General features: G+C 39.0%; 1 protein-coding gene across 3 annotated transcripts in view; it reads right to left on the reverse strand.

Moving 5' to 3' along the window:
• The window catches only part of SETBP1 (SET binding protein 1), a 269,348-nt gene that overhangs the window by 204,094 nt on the left and 50,693 nt on the right, over nucleotides 1-14,561 (reverse strand). For 2 of the 3 annotated variants that reach the window (XM_001233853.7, XM_046905640.1), the window contains one exon: nucleotides 12,142-12,225. The exons of the other annotated variant lie outside the window; for it this stretch is intronic. In XM_001233853.7, coding sequence (XP_001233854.4) covers nucleotides 12,142-12,225 — 84 coding nt within the window. The remainder of the gene's footprint in view (nucleotides 1-12,141; nucleotides 12,226-14,561) is intronic. 3 annotated transcript variants of the gene reach the window in all.

The raw sequence follows: 14,561 nt of genomic DNA on the forward strand, positions 1-14,561 counted from the left end.
TTAATATTTTGATTCCAAAGTTAACTGGTTATAACACATATTAATAGATCGAGCATGGAAAAAAAGAAAAAAAAAAAAAAAAGCAGGTGAGAAATTCTGGGGGAAGAAAAACAGCAGCAATGTTTGGAATGGCTCTGCAGCCAAGACAGCAAACCTGGTCTTTTTTAATGGGACCACCCAAGTCAGCAAGACTTTAAGCTCTTACTCACATGTGCAATGTTCAGTGCAGTGTAATTCAAAGTCCAGAGGGGAGTTAGGAGAAGTAATGGCAGGGTTTAATAAGGGCTTAACAGATGAGAGAAAGTACTGGTTTCCCACCAGAGTTCATTCTCAAACTTGCCAGCAGAATTTCATGTGATCTTGAGTCCAGTTCAATAAATGCAGGAGCAGGGAGATGGTGCTGCTGGAACAAGCTGGCACTGCCTGGGCTTGCCAAAAGTCAACTGTTGTTCATCAGCTTCTCCTGCATACGCTATTAGGAGACTTTGCTTCAGGTAACATCACCTTCTCCTCTAATCACAGTCTGGACTTCCAAACACACACACATACAAGTAAAAAAATCTCTTCTGAAGGCAGCTTGTGGTATTTTCTCCAAAAGAACAGGAAGCCTTCCTTATTTAAAAAGCATCAGTTAGTTGAATAGCAGTCGTTTACGTGTTATGAAAAGTTCAGCTGAGCTGGTTGAGTCAGATTGAGGGTTCATTCCCTGGTCACAATTAAAAATACTACTGTTTGAAAAACCTGCATTTATGATGCTGTAAGTGCCATGATTACACAAACCGAGAAGTAATAAACGCAAGAGAAGTTTAGAAAGCCACCTAAAATAGAAATAGACAGAGATACAACAAATCACCCAATGACCAGAAAACTGAGTTCTTAGTTTAGCACCCCTATAGCTTTCTCCTCTGTAGCTGAAACGTGCCCATCAGCAAAAGCCTGTCATTAGATCTAGTGATGGCATCTAGCAGAACGGAGCAATAATCACATGCAGGATTGGCTGTATCAGTAGCCTTTCACTCTGGGATTACGCTGCTTGTATTCTAGCCTCTAGGAAAGAGGATGATTGATGTATAACAGCAGAGGAGAGAGAAGGGTGACAAACAGGAGGGGGGGAGTACAGCAAAATCTGATGAAACGTTTAAGCCCTAAAACTTCTGTGGGGATATGATCCTACCCCGCAGTGTTGTTATTTTATTTTATTTTTTTTTCCACAGAATTAAAAAGAAGGACTTTTCCTGGTGTCACTGCAGGCCACAGAGGATAAATCCAAATGACAGGGCTTAAGTTATGAATATGGGGAATTAGAGATGAGAAGCAAAGCAGCTTATAATGACTCTCTCATTTGCTCTTCGGAATACAATCTTCAGTATTGATTTTGAAATGTCCTGTCTTCATCCTAGCAGCTTCACGAAAATGAAGCTTGAGAGTTTTGTCACCCTGCAGCCTCTTCAGCATGATTTGATAATGATAAAAAGAGAATATAAAAGCTTTTGCAGGCTGTTATTCATCACAATTCATTCTCTTGTTTTCCAGATACAGCCACTGACCTCTAGGGAAGGTGCTGAGAGAGACTTCAGTTGACTTCCTTATGAATATAGCTGTAGTTCAACTGAGAGCCTCCCTCTCTTAAAACAGCGGAGGGAAATATGGAAGCTTCACACATAAATCAGCTCATATGAAGTCAAATCATAGGACCGCCCTACAAAGGTACCTACAACAGTTCTCATCTTTCAGCACATGGGAACACAGAGTCCATGGAAAGTGTCTTGCAGTTTCTTGTCATCTTGTTGACACAGATACTCCAGAGCCTTGGGCAAATTACTGAATTCTCAGTCCATAGCACCTATAGATAACACAAGTATCTGCACCCAAATGGAAACTCTTACATCATCTCTTCATCACACATTTTACACCATGATAAGTAAATGATCAGGCAGCCCAGTAAACAATGAGAAGGTTGCTGAGTTCGAACAGTTAATTTTATCATCTTTCCTGACCCCATCTTTGGGGTACAGAAATCACACTTTACTCTCAGTTCCAAAACATTTGAGCTCTTTACAAAGAGCTTGATGCCAACTACTGAAGTATTCACAATGAGTGTATTTGGAAAGACAAAACGTGGAGCCTCATCCCTCATAGCTTTTCCCTGTTTGCTCAGTAACTTGCAGGTAGAGATTAAGCCACTGCAACAACAGACTGAAATAACTCCCCTGTCAAATAACTCACTTCTTCAAACAGATAAGATTAAGAGGGAAAATTAAAGTGAAATAACTTGGCTAAGTTTCTAGAATAGATCAGCAGTGGTGAAGGAGAGCTGATTTCCTGGTCGCCTACACCAATATTCAGCTGTCAGACTGATTCTGCTGCCCTCCAAAAATGCTTAAGTATTTGAAGAAGGACAATTTGGTTTCCTGTGGCTTTTCATTTCCCTCTCCTTTTGTTTTTCTGCAGCAAAAGAAAAGCCATTAATATTTGATAATTCCTGCATGTAATATACAGTTCTTGAAATGGTTTTGCACATTACAGCCTCCAGTTGTAGACTAAACTGATGACACTTAAAATGTGCTGATAAGCCATAGCAGAACAATCCCATTACACTGCCTTAGTAATGTTGTGTTAGTTAAGGTTATGTTGACTGGTTTTGAGGTTATAACCCAGCTGTGAATACATTCTCCAGGCTGGAAATAGTTGCGGGAGGATTAACTCCTGCAAATATTATGGCTTCCCCCACACACTTTTCAGATCAGATTTTTGTGTAGACCATTTAGAGATATAACGTTAAAAAAAAATAAATAAAAACAAAAGAATAAAACTTTCCTGTGTTGAGATGTTATTATGAACCACGCTATGTTTCAAGCCACTGTTAACCTATCTTAGACAAGTCTTACACCACTCTAATTTCTGTGTGCTCTCCAGTCTTTAACACAAAGGATATCCATGCTGCTGTCCTGGATCTACAAAGAGAGATAAGGCCTTACAGGAATTAAATAATGTCTGGTTGTGTTGGAACCCCACGGCAGATTTACTGAAGAAGCATCTCTGTAAAGTAAGCTGAACCAAGACAGAGAATTGTGAGTAACTTGAGCATGGGCTCCATAGGTGACAATGGAATGCTATGGAGGGGAAGGCAGAGTGAATGGCTAACCCTTGTGCCTGCTGCACACACTGAGTCAAACTGAAACCTGTGTGTACTACGCGTTATATGCACTTCTGCCACTTGGCAAGTAAAATGCAGTGATTACCAATAATAATCTTTCAATCCACCTACATGTGTGTGCCTGTGAAGATGCATGTTTTTTGTTATTAACAAGATATGCAAGTTTTCCTATACAGTTATAAGGTTGGACTTGTATTATTTCATAAAATAATAAGTTAACACATTCATTGTGGAAGAAATATCCAGAATACTTGTTCAGTGCTGACAAATCTTGTAATTTTCAACATCTCAAAAAGTTCTCAAAAAATATTAGAATAACATGCAATGTTTTTAATTAGTTCTGCAATATGTATCTGGGCAGTGCTTCACCAAAAAAAAAAAAAAAAAAAAAGATCAAATATACCACTAGTTTTGTGTTTTTGTTGCCCTATGATATATATAGCATATATATATAATATACACATTATATAAACAAATATATCGATGTTGTAATATGTAAATTATATATATAATATGTGTACGTATACATTCATACATACATACGTATGTATATATATATTATACACACACACACAGGTACATTCACAGATATATACATTAACTATATTATATATTTTATGTGTGTCCCAGGACAGTTTCTCCTCACTTGTATCCCAGGAAATCCAAAAAGCTGAATGCCAAGCAATAAACTCAACCTGCACGTACACATTAAGCTCCTGCTCTCTGTCACCCTCCAGACTTGTATGCTCAGACAAGAAACTCACTAAATGAAACGTAACAAAAAGTGTAAGCATATAACCAACAAAAGACTATTTTAGATAGAGCAATGCAAGAAATGTTCCTATCAGCAGGGTCAACTCAACAGCAAAACTTGTTCCCATGAGAAACTCAGGAAAAAACACTACCTGAGGTGCTAGAAAAGTAACTCAAATTGGTATGCTTTTTTGTGAATAACCAATGCACTGACTAAATATTGGCTAAAAGAAGAACCACCATACTGGGTACAGTTCCAGAGAGCTGACTTGCTGAGATTTAGGACCTCAATTTTATCTTGTCTTGATACTAAATCCAATACAACGCAAGTAAAAAGGTGGGTGCAAACTGACACAATACTGCTTGGGTAACATATTTTGTGCTCATGCCAAGATAAGTGTGAAGTTCTCCACAAAGATAAAGGCGTGACAGGTCCTTCTCCCCTTCTGCTATCTGCCACCTGACACTAAGCTTTTCCATTTTCGTTGCATCTCACAGCTCCCAGCAGCTCTGAGCAGGCTGTTCAGTTTGTGCGAACATCCAAGAAGATGAGATCTGGATTCACATGGCATCTATCATCTAAGAGGTGACTGACTTACACTGACCCTGCCATGCTGTCTTCATGTGTTGGCATCCACTAAGGAGGTTTCCAGAGTGTAATGTGGGAATATGGTCTTGATAACCAATGACCAGTCCAAATCTTCACCTATACCTTTTCCACATTCACCTACATGTTCTCTGTGCCCTGATTGTGTCTCCTATTAGTTCCTAACAGGAGGCATACATTGGAACACTTGAAGAGGTTTAACAGTGCAGTTTCCCACTTCTGACTCTCTCTCTGTGTCTGTATAGAGAAGGATCAATGACGGCATCAAAACAGTTATTAATGCTCTCTCAGATTGCAAACCTGAAATGACATGAAACAGCATTTTCTTCAGCTCCCTTAGTTCTCTTTTAGCACACTCCTGCATGTTTCCGTTTGACAAGTATAAATGATCCTTTCAAATTCCAGGATTTGAGGCTGACGATGACAATTGATAACACCAATTTTTTTCACGTGTGAAGTACTTCATTCAGAGGGCTCTCAAATTGCTTTTCAAAGCTGTACAGCTTCCCTTCAACCAGCACCGAAACGACCCTACCTCCAAGGTGGAACAAACACCCATCAGTGCAGTCCATACCAACTTCGGGCAGGAAGTAAAGAATAATGTATCTCACTACAGGCACAGGATCAAGTTGGAAAATACATTCCTTGCATTAGAACCTGGACAAAACCTCATTGCCAGAATTTGCATACTGCAGTTCAGAAGGGAAAATGACATGGGATCATCAGTTACCAGAAAAGGTCAGAACCCTACATTTTACATCTTGAGCAGGGGTAGGACGGTAGGACACTGTGTTAGAGCATGTATTCAGACCTGCCTCAGAAGGAGGGAAAAAAAAAGCAAAACACAACTTGCTGTCTGCCATTTCTGGAGACCTTCCTGTAAAAGTGCACTCTGAGGTTGTTGGTTTTTTTTTTTTTTTTTTTTTTTTTTTTTTTTTTTTTTTTTTTGTCCTCTCCTCTCCTTTCCTTAGAAAGGAAAGGTTCTATTGAACTTCAGTCTACACTGTGCTACACTTTACAGGAAGCCAAACCCATTTTGAAATGAATATGAACTGTAAGAGGAGACCATGAGGTGGGAAACTCTTGAACTTAGTACAAGACTATTCATAAAATAAGTGAGAAAAGGAAATAGGTAATTATAAAAGGTCATTTAGAAATGTCAGCTTGCCAATGGTATTGTACAAAGGGAGGTGTAACCTGCTTGAACCCAGGGCTATTACAACTGAACTTGTAAAGGACATCCACAGCTTCAACTTCTTTTGTTCAGAGGTTTACTACTGGGAAGTTTTGTTTTGTTTTGTTTTTTGTTTTGTTTTGTTTTGTTTTTTTAATAACACTATCCCTCCAAAACTTACATAAATCTGAAGAATGGGCACCTATCTATTCAACTTCCATTGCTCAACTACTTCTGGTTCACACAACAGATGTATGAAACAAGAAGAAGACCCAAAGCACCAGGAACATAGGTGCTGAGCACTGAATTCAGCAATTTCTAAATGGCAACTGCTCTGGGAATTGGGGATGCCCAGAGAAATGGTGGCTGGTGAGTGTCATTCAAATACTTGTTGTTCCCAAGCAGATACCACTGAAAGTAAGAGATTGGAAGTTATAAAAAATAATAAAAATAATCTGTGTTTGAATTTTCTACAATTTTTTTGATTCATCACATAAAATTGTTTCTCATCTACAGCATTGTCAGTGTCAGAAAATTGTGACCGGTGAATGGAAAAGCAAAGTCTTTCCACCTTGCTGAGACCAACACTCATGTCATTGAAGGTAAAAGACAAAACAAAACAAAACAAACAAAACAAAACAAAACACTAACGTGGCGCTAGGAACAAGATGCAGTGATTATATGATTGTGTCTTCTGGAAATTAAAAGACTAATGGTGGGGTGAGTGTAATGACGGAGCTTCAAGAATTGCTTTTAGTATGTACCAGTGCCAATTGGGATGTATTTATCAGCAGCATTACCTATAAATTGCTTCTTCAAGATCTCAGGGGACTGGATGACCTCAGAAGTTCCCTATGGTCCTATGTTCCTTATATGATCACCTAGTCGGTGAATGAAATATGTTTAAGGATGCTTTACTGCTGGAGAACCTCAGACAATTCATGTCCTCTCTTTGTATTTTACTTCTTGTTTTATTGCTTTATAACCCACGCAGAATCCAATGATTTTTCACGCTGAGATTAAATCTCTGCCACAAACAGCAGATGCAGGAATATATTCACTCCCCCAATTCTCTCCTTCTGCTTTCTTCCACCCGTGTATTTCCAACAGTTAGCCAATGCTTTCGTTTATTTTTATTGCTCTGATTTCTTTCAGCAGTAAGAAACATTAAACACGGGGGTGTTATCCAGACTTGCTCAGATGGAGTGTGGCTGCAGAAGCCTTTGCACTCCCTCATTTCGTGCTTCAGTGCATTTCTCGCTGACAAGTGGAAGAATGCAAGGCAGATGAAGCCAAGGCAGATTCCCAAAATCTGGTCTCAGCCCTCTGCTATGCCCTCAACAGACACTGCAGCACCAGCTGCCAGAGGAACTTAGCTCCAACACAGTTCAGGTCAGGCCAGTCAGCTATTTAAAGAAATGGGTTTATTTGTATACTTTTTACCCTCCTCTCCTCCCGTCAAGCTCCCCCCATGCTTTTTTAAGGTGAGAAACTACCAGTAGTCCTCAGAGCATAAAATTTTGTTTAGGTTTATTAGGTAATTTGTAGTGGACACTTTGCTGCTATTTTTATTTTTCAGTAAATTCCTCCAACCATTAAGCAATGCTACTCCCAGAACAACTTTGGTAGAGATCAAAAGAGTATGGCAAGTTTGCTCCATGTCACCACTGCTACCCACCAGGTATCAAGGAGATAGATGAAACACTTCCTTTGCTCTCTTCTCAAGGATTTTGCCTGATTTTAAAAACTAAAGTAAATTTTGGGGAACAGGGAGCTGGGAAGATTATTAGTTTCAACACAGTATCTCAACCATTACATTTTTTGCTGAAATTATGATGACATCTATCGATAGCAGTGCTTTACTTTATTAAATGGAATTTGTAGTGCTAGGAAATCCAGAGTGAAAAAACATTGAAATACTGTTTGCTGTCAGTAAATCTCTGTTTTCACAATCAGTCTGAAGGTATATGCACATATTCGTATACATATATGTGTATGAATATCTACATATATACTCTCTCTATATATAGGCCTGCAATCCCCATTCCAGTGACCTGGAGAGAGAAGTAAGAGTCCTTGCATCTTTGATCACAAAGTGAACATTGCTACACACTTCAGTTTCAACAGAGTGATGTTTCTTCAAGGAATATAAATGTCCTCAAAAATGCTGAGGATGTGGGGGTCTGATTGGGATAACTGGAGTCCCAGTGAGCTCAAGCTATCTCCACTCTTATTAGCTGCTGAAACCTGCTGCAGACACTAGATTTCACATTAAAATTTTAACCCTGTAATTAACTGGATGGACCAGGCCTCCACATACATAGGTTGCACTGGGATCTACCCAAATTAAAATAAATAAATAAAAATAACAACAATGGCAAAAAACACCTGGTTATTTCATCCATGCATTCAGCCTTTGGAAGGAGACATTAGAAGGCCTAAGGGGGGAGGGAGAACACTCAGATGAGGCTGAAGAAGCCCACAAGGGAAACTGCCTATTTCATTTCTGGAATGTGGACCATGTGTGTCTATTTTTGATTTTGAACTGAGTTCCTCTGCCTCCTGCCAGAAGTCCTCAGCCCTGTGCTGGTGCAATGAGAGCAGTGGCCCAACCATCCCTTAATAGCTATTACTTCTTAATAAAGAACAGCACTTAGGCAAGGGATGAGGTTACTGTCAGAGAGGTCATGATTAATAATGATTAATCTGATCCTTGCCAACATGAACTGGATCTACGATTCACTAAATAATTACTTTGCAGCATGGATACCTTTTCCAGAGGAGGCATACATGTCGTATTAAAACTAAAAACAAATGCATGGAAAGACATGCAGGACCTGAGTTCTCAGTAAGACTTGAACTCACATGAGCCACCAGAAAAGATGAAAACAAAAATAAAACTCAAAGGCTAGGAGTTATGATGAAGAGCCTACCTTTTTGGTGAAGCAGAGAAAAAACAAATAAAACTAAACCCCACACGCAGAGCTGTATTTATTGAGAGCAAGGAGCTCTTTGCTACTTCTGGTTCTCAACCTTATGCATACCCTTAAAACACTTGCTATTTGTCATCCCACACAATTTTCCCCTGTTTTTAAATGTCATTTTTCTTCCTCAGAACATATAAAATAGCAGAAATCACCCACCAGGAACCATTTTTCTTGTTTTATGTTAATACACCACTTAGCACAAGGAAACCTTAACCCAGGATTGCCATTCTTATGCAATAATTCTCCTCACATAATAAGCAATAGTATAATAATTTATAGAGAGGCATAAATTACTGGGAAACTAATAATCACCCTGAAGAGCTTATATGAACCTTACAATTACTGTAGGATGTTTGTGGCACAGAGATTTGGTCTTGGCCTTGGAGCACAGATGAGTTTCACTCCCACAGAGCACACAAACGACTAGAAATGGCATCAGTGGCAGCCAAGGACGCTGAGGCTTTGCTGCCAAGAAATGGCTCTATTTTGAGACTGCTCTCAGTCATCCACTCTACCAACCCAAAGCTTCAAGACCAACCATGGCACAGAAGGAAGACGGAGGGTGGCAAGCATACCCAGCTCTACTTCCTTGGAAGTTATCAAATGCTTTGTGGGGTTCAACTTGCACTGCTTACCCTTTTCCCTCAGCACATAGGTTTGATTTAGACTGGGAGGCCATAGAATATAGACCATAGGTACCACTCCAGCTCAAGTGAAAATTTAACATGACAGTTGGTTTCCTTGTGACTGTTATGAAGTTTCATCCTCATGAGAGTCTGTTTGGACCTCTGCACTCAACAGTGAGATGGTCAAGATTAATCCATTGGTGATTTGCATAATGGAAAACACCATAGAGAGAGGGACCTTTAGATGAGCCAGGAAAGCAGACTACATCTTGAGAAGGTAAAGGTGCCCTGCCTTCCAGAGACATGCTGGAAAAACACCAGTACATTAAATCCTCAGCAACAGAGTCACATCTTGGTCAAGCTGGAGATTTTCAGCGATGCAGTAGCATGTCTGTGACCTTTCACAAGTTTCCAAAATATGAAATATATATATACATACATATATATATATATTTAAACACTGTTGGTTTTTTTGTTTGTTTGCTTTTCTGCAGAAATTCTGCCAGAATGTAGATGGCTTGTCCCAAATATCTATATAGATAATGATATTAAAAACATGTAACTGTTTTTGCGTACACTCAAGCAGATGAAAAAAAATTGCATTTTCACAGAGTTACAATGTCCTTCATAGGAAATGCAAAGAAAGACCAAAAAAAAGAAAAAAAAAAAAACCCACAAAAAAAACCCCTAGCATCAATAATGAAGGTGCATCTTTAAAATCCAAGACTGGGGGCAGAGAGGAAAAGACCTCAGCAAACAAAACTAAATCCAATGCAGTGTTTTTTCCCTTCACAAAGTGAAACAAGCTGTTCCTAAAATAATGCTTCCTTGCTTTTCTGGCAATTAGTGTCCTGAAGGATTAGCCTACAATTGTCGGCAAGTGTTTGCCTTTCCCAGCCAATGTCACCATAGAAGTCTGCTTTTACTTACAAGGCCCAGGGGATAATTTATAAGCTGAGTTGAGGTCCTGCATTCACAGACAAATGTTCCACCCTGCCACCCGCCCTTCTGTATGAACTTCCTCCCTATCTACCTCCTGTCCCCTGAAATCCTGACAGCATCCTGACAGAGGCACAACAGATGCACTTTCCAGACTGAATCAACTGCTTGCCCAAAAGTTTATGCTGGCACAGAAAAACTAAAGAAAGAACGAAAGAAAGAAATCCTGTAGTTCTCAACACAGTGCTAGATATCAAAAATTAGATTTCAGAAAATAACTAAGGATAAAGACTTATTTATTGCTGTCCCATAAAACACTTAACAGTCTTGGATTGTCTTTTTCCTTCCAAAAGCTATTGCATTCTCTACATTTTAAGTATTGTGATGAATGAATTTTAGGTCTAACACAGAGGTTTGTTAGGGATGGTGCTTTGTGAACCGTTCCTCTGCAATCAAGATGTTCCCCCTCCATTTTTAATTTGCACTGCAAGAGGTGTGACCCTGCCCCATCCTTGTTGTAAATCAAGAGCTACTTAACTTGTGTACATCAAAATACAAGAGTAAAATTCACTAAAGTGTTTCATTTATATTTTTCTCTTGATGTGTTAGAACTTCAACATGAGAAAATTAAGCTTGTCTTTGAGAGAATGGGAAGTTATTCTTCAAAGAGAAGTCATATAAATCCTTGTCTCAATCACAAACTGATAGTATAATGCAGGACTATGATTTTGTTATCTAAGAATATTAAAAAAAAAAAAAAAAAAGTAAAGAAAAGACTCGATCCTACAGGACACTTGTAAGTGAGAACAGTGTACCTCCCAACACAGCCCACCACAGCACAGACAGATCTGTTCTCAGATCTTCTCTGGAAAGCTCCAAAATATTGTTATTAATTAGGCTGATCAACACACATATTGAAAAATTATTTTCCTCTGGAGAACTCAGCCCCTCTGCCACAGACAGTTCATCTGGAGCTCCCATACTTTTTCTGCACACTGAATCTGCTTCAAATGTGTACTTGAACATAGGTGTTCACAAGCTGCACTAGACAGCAATCAGCCAGTTGTTTGATATTTCAGATCAATAGCTTTTCTCTACCGCAATGAATATTGGATTACCCACTATATATTTAAACACATCTACTCAAGCCAGATTCCACTTCATTTTTGGAACAAATGAACTCTGGATGCAGACATCTCTTTTCTTGGAAGGACAGAAGGCAACATCAACCAAAAATTTTTGCAGAGACAAAATAAATGCAAAAGGGTACGAATAAACTACCTTTTGGCACTCAGAGCACAGTCCCCCTTCCTGCAGTTGCTGGATCCTACAAGTAGTCCCACTGACATCAATTTGACCAATTTTAGAATGAGGAGTCATTCAGTCTGAGTAATGGATATTGAAACCTGGCCACCAGTTTTCAGTCTGTGAACAAGTTTTTACATGTGTATCATGGCTAACCTTAGTAAGGAATGTTCTACTGGTGTCGCTTCAGAACAAAAGCATGAAGCAAATGGCACATTTCTTTTTAATGATTGCATATCCAGGCAGCTGCAGTTAAGAGAATAAAGGTTGTGTGCATTTATCCAGCAAGGAAGTGTCTTTAAGAAAAGCATTGCCTGGAGTGATTATTAAAAAGAACCAGAATTCATGAGTAAATAAGCCAGATGGGAGTAAGTCAGGCTGGGGCATTCACAACTCTTAGTGCAATAAATCTCTGATCTTGCTTGAAAGTGTTTTCTACAAATAACAAATGCAAAAACACTAATGTGGTATCACTGTTGGCAATGATAAAGATTCTATTTGTGTCCAGAAACATGTATACCGCAGAGTTTAAATCAATCAAACATTAGCACATTATTTTATTTCTTCTCCAGTTAAAGTACATATCAACTGACCTGATCTGAGTCTTTCATTTGAGCATTTTTCCCTTTTCTGCAACCACAGCTCATGAGCAGTTTTGCATCTCCAATCACTTTTCCCTACAAGAGAAAAGGCAAGAAAAATACCATCACAATCTGAACAGTCCAAGATTAGACCAAGCTGTTTGGATTTAAGACCAGAGACAGGGAAAGAGAGAGTATTAGGGAAATCTGTGGACTCATCCTTCATTGCTTTGAGATGCTCTTCCATAAAGAAGTAGCTCCCAAACTGCTAAGGAGACTTCTCCAGGGACCATCATTACCTCATCAGTGAAGTCACGTGGGCAGAGGGAAAGCACCGTGTATGGAAAAATAACAGTGAGAATATGAACAAACCAAAGTGAAAAAGAACAGGTTATTTCAACTCAGAGATTTTCACACACATACATGAGTAGGAACAAATCCATCACACTCATGAAGTACAATTGCCAGGAGTGACTTGAGGTAAAGCTCCTATGTCAGCACTCAAATTCACCATTAACAAATTAGTGCTAATTCGAATTTAGCATAACTAGATTCTGCAAAATACAGCCTACAGGCTTAACTTACCCACAGTCGGACAACTGGTCCATATAACTAATAACAAATCCTTGCCAGGACTTCAACAGCCCAACCTCACCCAACACCACAGTCCACTAAAACAAACCCTGCAACAGCAATAGCATGATGGGTCTAATGGAGATTTCCAGAGAAACAACTTCCTCACCTTTCCTTTGCCTACAGATAGCAGTCTTAAGCAGAGTTCAGCCAACTCCTTTTCAATGACAACCCATCAAGTTGACTGAGCAACAGCGTTCTCATGTTAACCTAGTTCTTTTCTAGGAATCATCTGAATCACTTTTGTTCTTCACCAAAGTTTTTTTGCTTTTATCAGAACTTGATAATCTCCAAATCTTCACAAATCCCCATGGCAGAAAGGGGCTGGGATTCTAGGTTTGGTCACAATGCTGATTAACCTCAAACAAAAACACAATTGAGATCCCATGAACACATAATATTTACATGCTTTCTCTTGGCCCAAAAACTTGGCCCATTTTTTTCTTTTTCTCTTTCTTTCTTTCTTTCTTTCTTTCTTTCTTTCTTTCTTTCTTTCTTTCTTTCTTTCTTTCTTTCTTTCTTTCTTTCTTTCTTTCTTTCTTTCTTTCTTTCTTTTTTCTTTCTTTCCTTCTTTCCTTCTTTCTTTCCTTCTTTCTTTCCTTCTTTCCTTCTTTCTTTCTCTCTCTTTTTTTTTTTTTTCCAAAAGCTTTCACTGTCTGCATCTAGAAAACAAATACTCTCAGCATCAGCCGAGCAAGAGAAGGAAAATCTGCTCATATGTAGCCATGGAGAATCGTAAGATTTCATCTGGATGTATTTTTTTGAAAGGAATACCACAACATTAAAGCAGTTGATGAGTTTAGCCAAGTAGAAGTGCTCTACACTAAATGATGAGGAAGAGAAAGGGCATGATTAAAAGGAATTGCAGCCATTGTTCATTGTCAGGGCAGAGCAGAGAGCTGACCCTTGGTGGCAAGAATTACAAACAGGCCAATAAACTTCAGGTCACCTTGGGAGAGCTTGCAAGCTGCCAGGTGTGCTAAGGCCTCTCTCCCGGTGACCCCAGCATCTCACCAGTCTCAGGAAGAACCAATAATGTGCAAAAATTATCCTTCCACCTTCTCTGTTCCAAAGAGACACTAAGAAATGATTACACTAAAAAGTAAACTAATGGCATTAAGTTATTATGTTGGAAATGAGAGCACAAAAAAACAGGGAGATGATCATATTCCTAAGCAAAGTTGACCTTCTAGATACAAAAAGTACATAAGGCAATGTAGAGATTCAAAAGGGCCTAGGGGAGAGCCCATATTTCCTAACAGATGGGCAAAACATCTCAGGGTGCCTATAGCGGTAACATACCTGTGTTTAGGCAACTGGATCCATACATCACTTGTGGTTGGTCACTTTATTTCAGTGCTCACAAAAAGCTATTACCACAAGATAAGACGCTCCAGCACTTTGAACACCACAAACCAAGGAAAAAGTTTAATTTTTAGATTCTTCTCTGGCTTATTGGATACAATCCCAGAAGAACAATTTCATAGCAAGCTACGTCAGTGTTCTTCTGTAAGGCTGGAAGTGTCACAGAAATGATGGCAAATCATAATCGCATGGACAATCAAGAACTGAAGGAAGATATTAACCCACAACTTTACAGCACTTTTTCCTTGCTAATGCAAGAATGCAAAGGCTATTCCTTTCCTTTTAAAAAGTAAACAAAAACAATACACTGCTTGAATTCTTATGTCCTTCCTTCTCCAACTGCTGATGTACCTCTCTAAATGGGCATCACCTCAATTAGCTACTGCCTTCACCTTTTTAGGAAAGCTTTTTATGAACCAATATTTAATTTGGGG

The sequence above is a fragment of the Gallus gallus genome, chromosome Z, assembly GCF_016699485.2.
Source record: "Gallus gallus isolate bGalGal1 chromosome Z, bGalGal1.mat.broiler.GRCg7b, whole genome shotgun sequence".
In the NCBI taxonomy this organism is placed as follows: domain Eukaryota; kingdom Metazoa; phylum Chordata; class Aves; order Galliformes; family Phasianidae; genus Gallus; species Gallus gallus.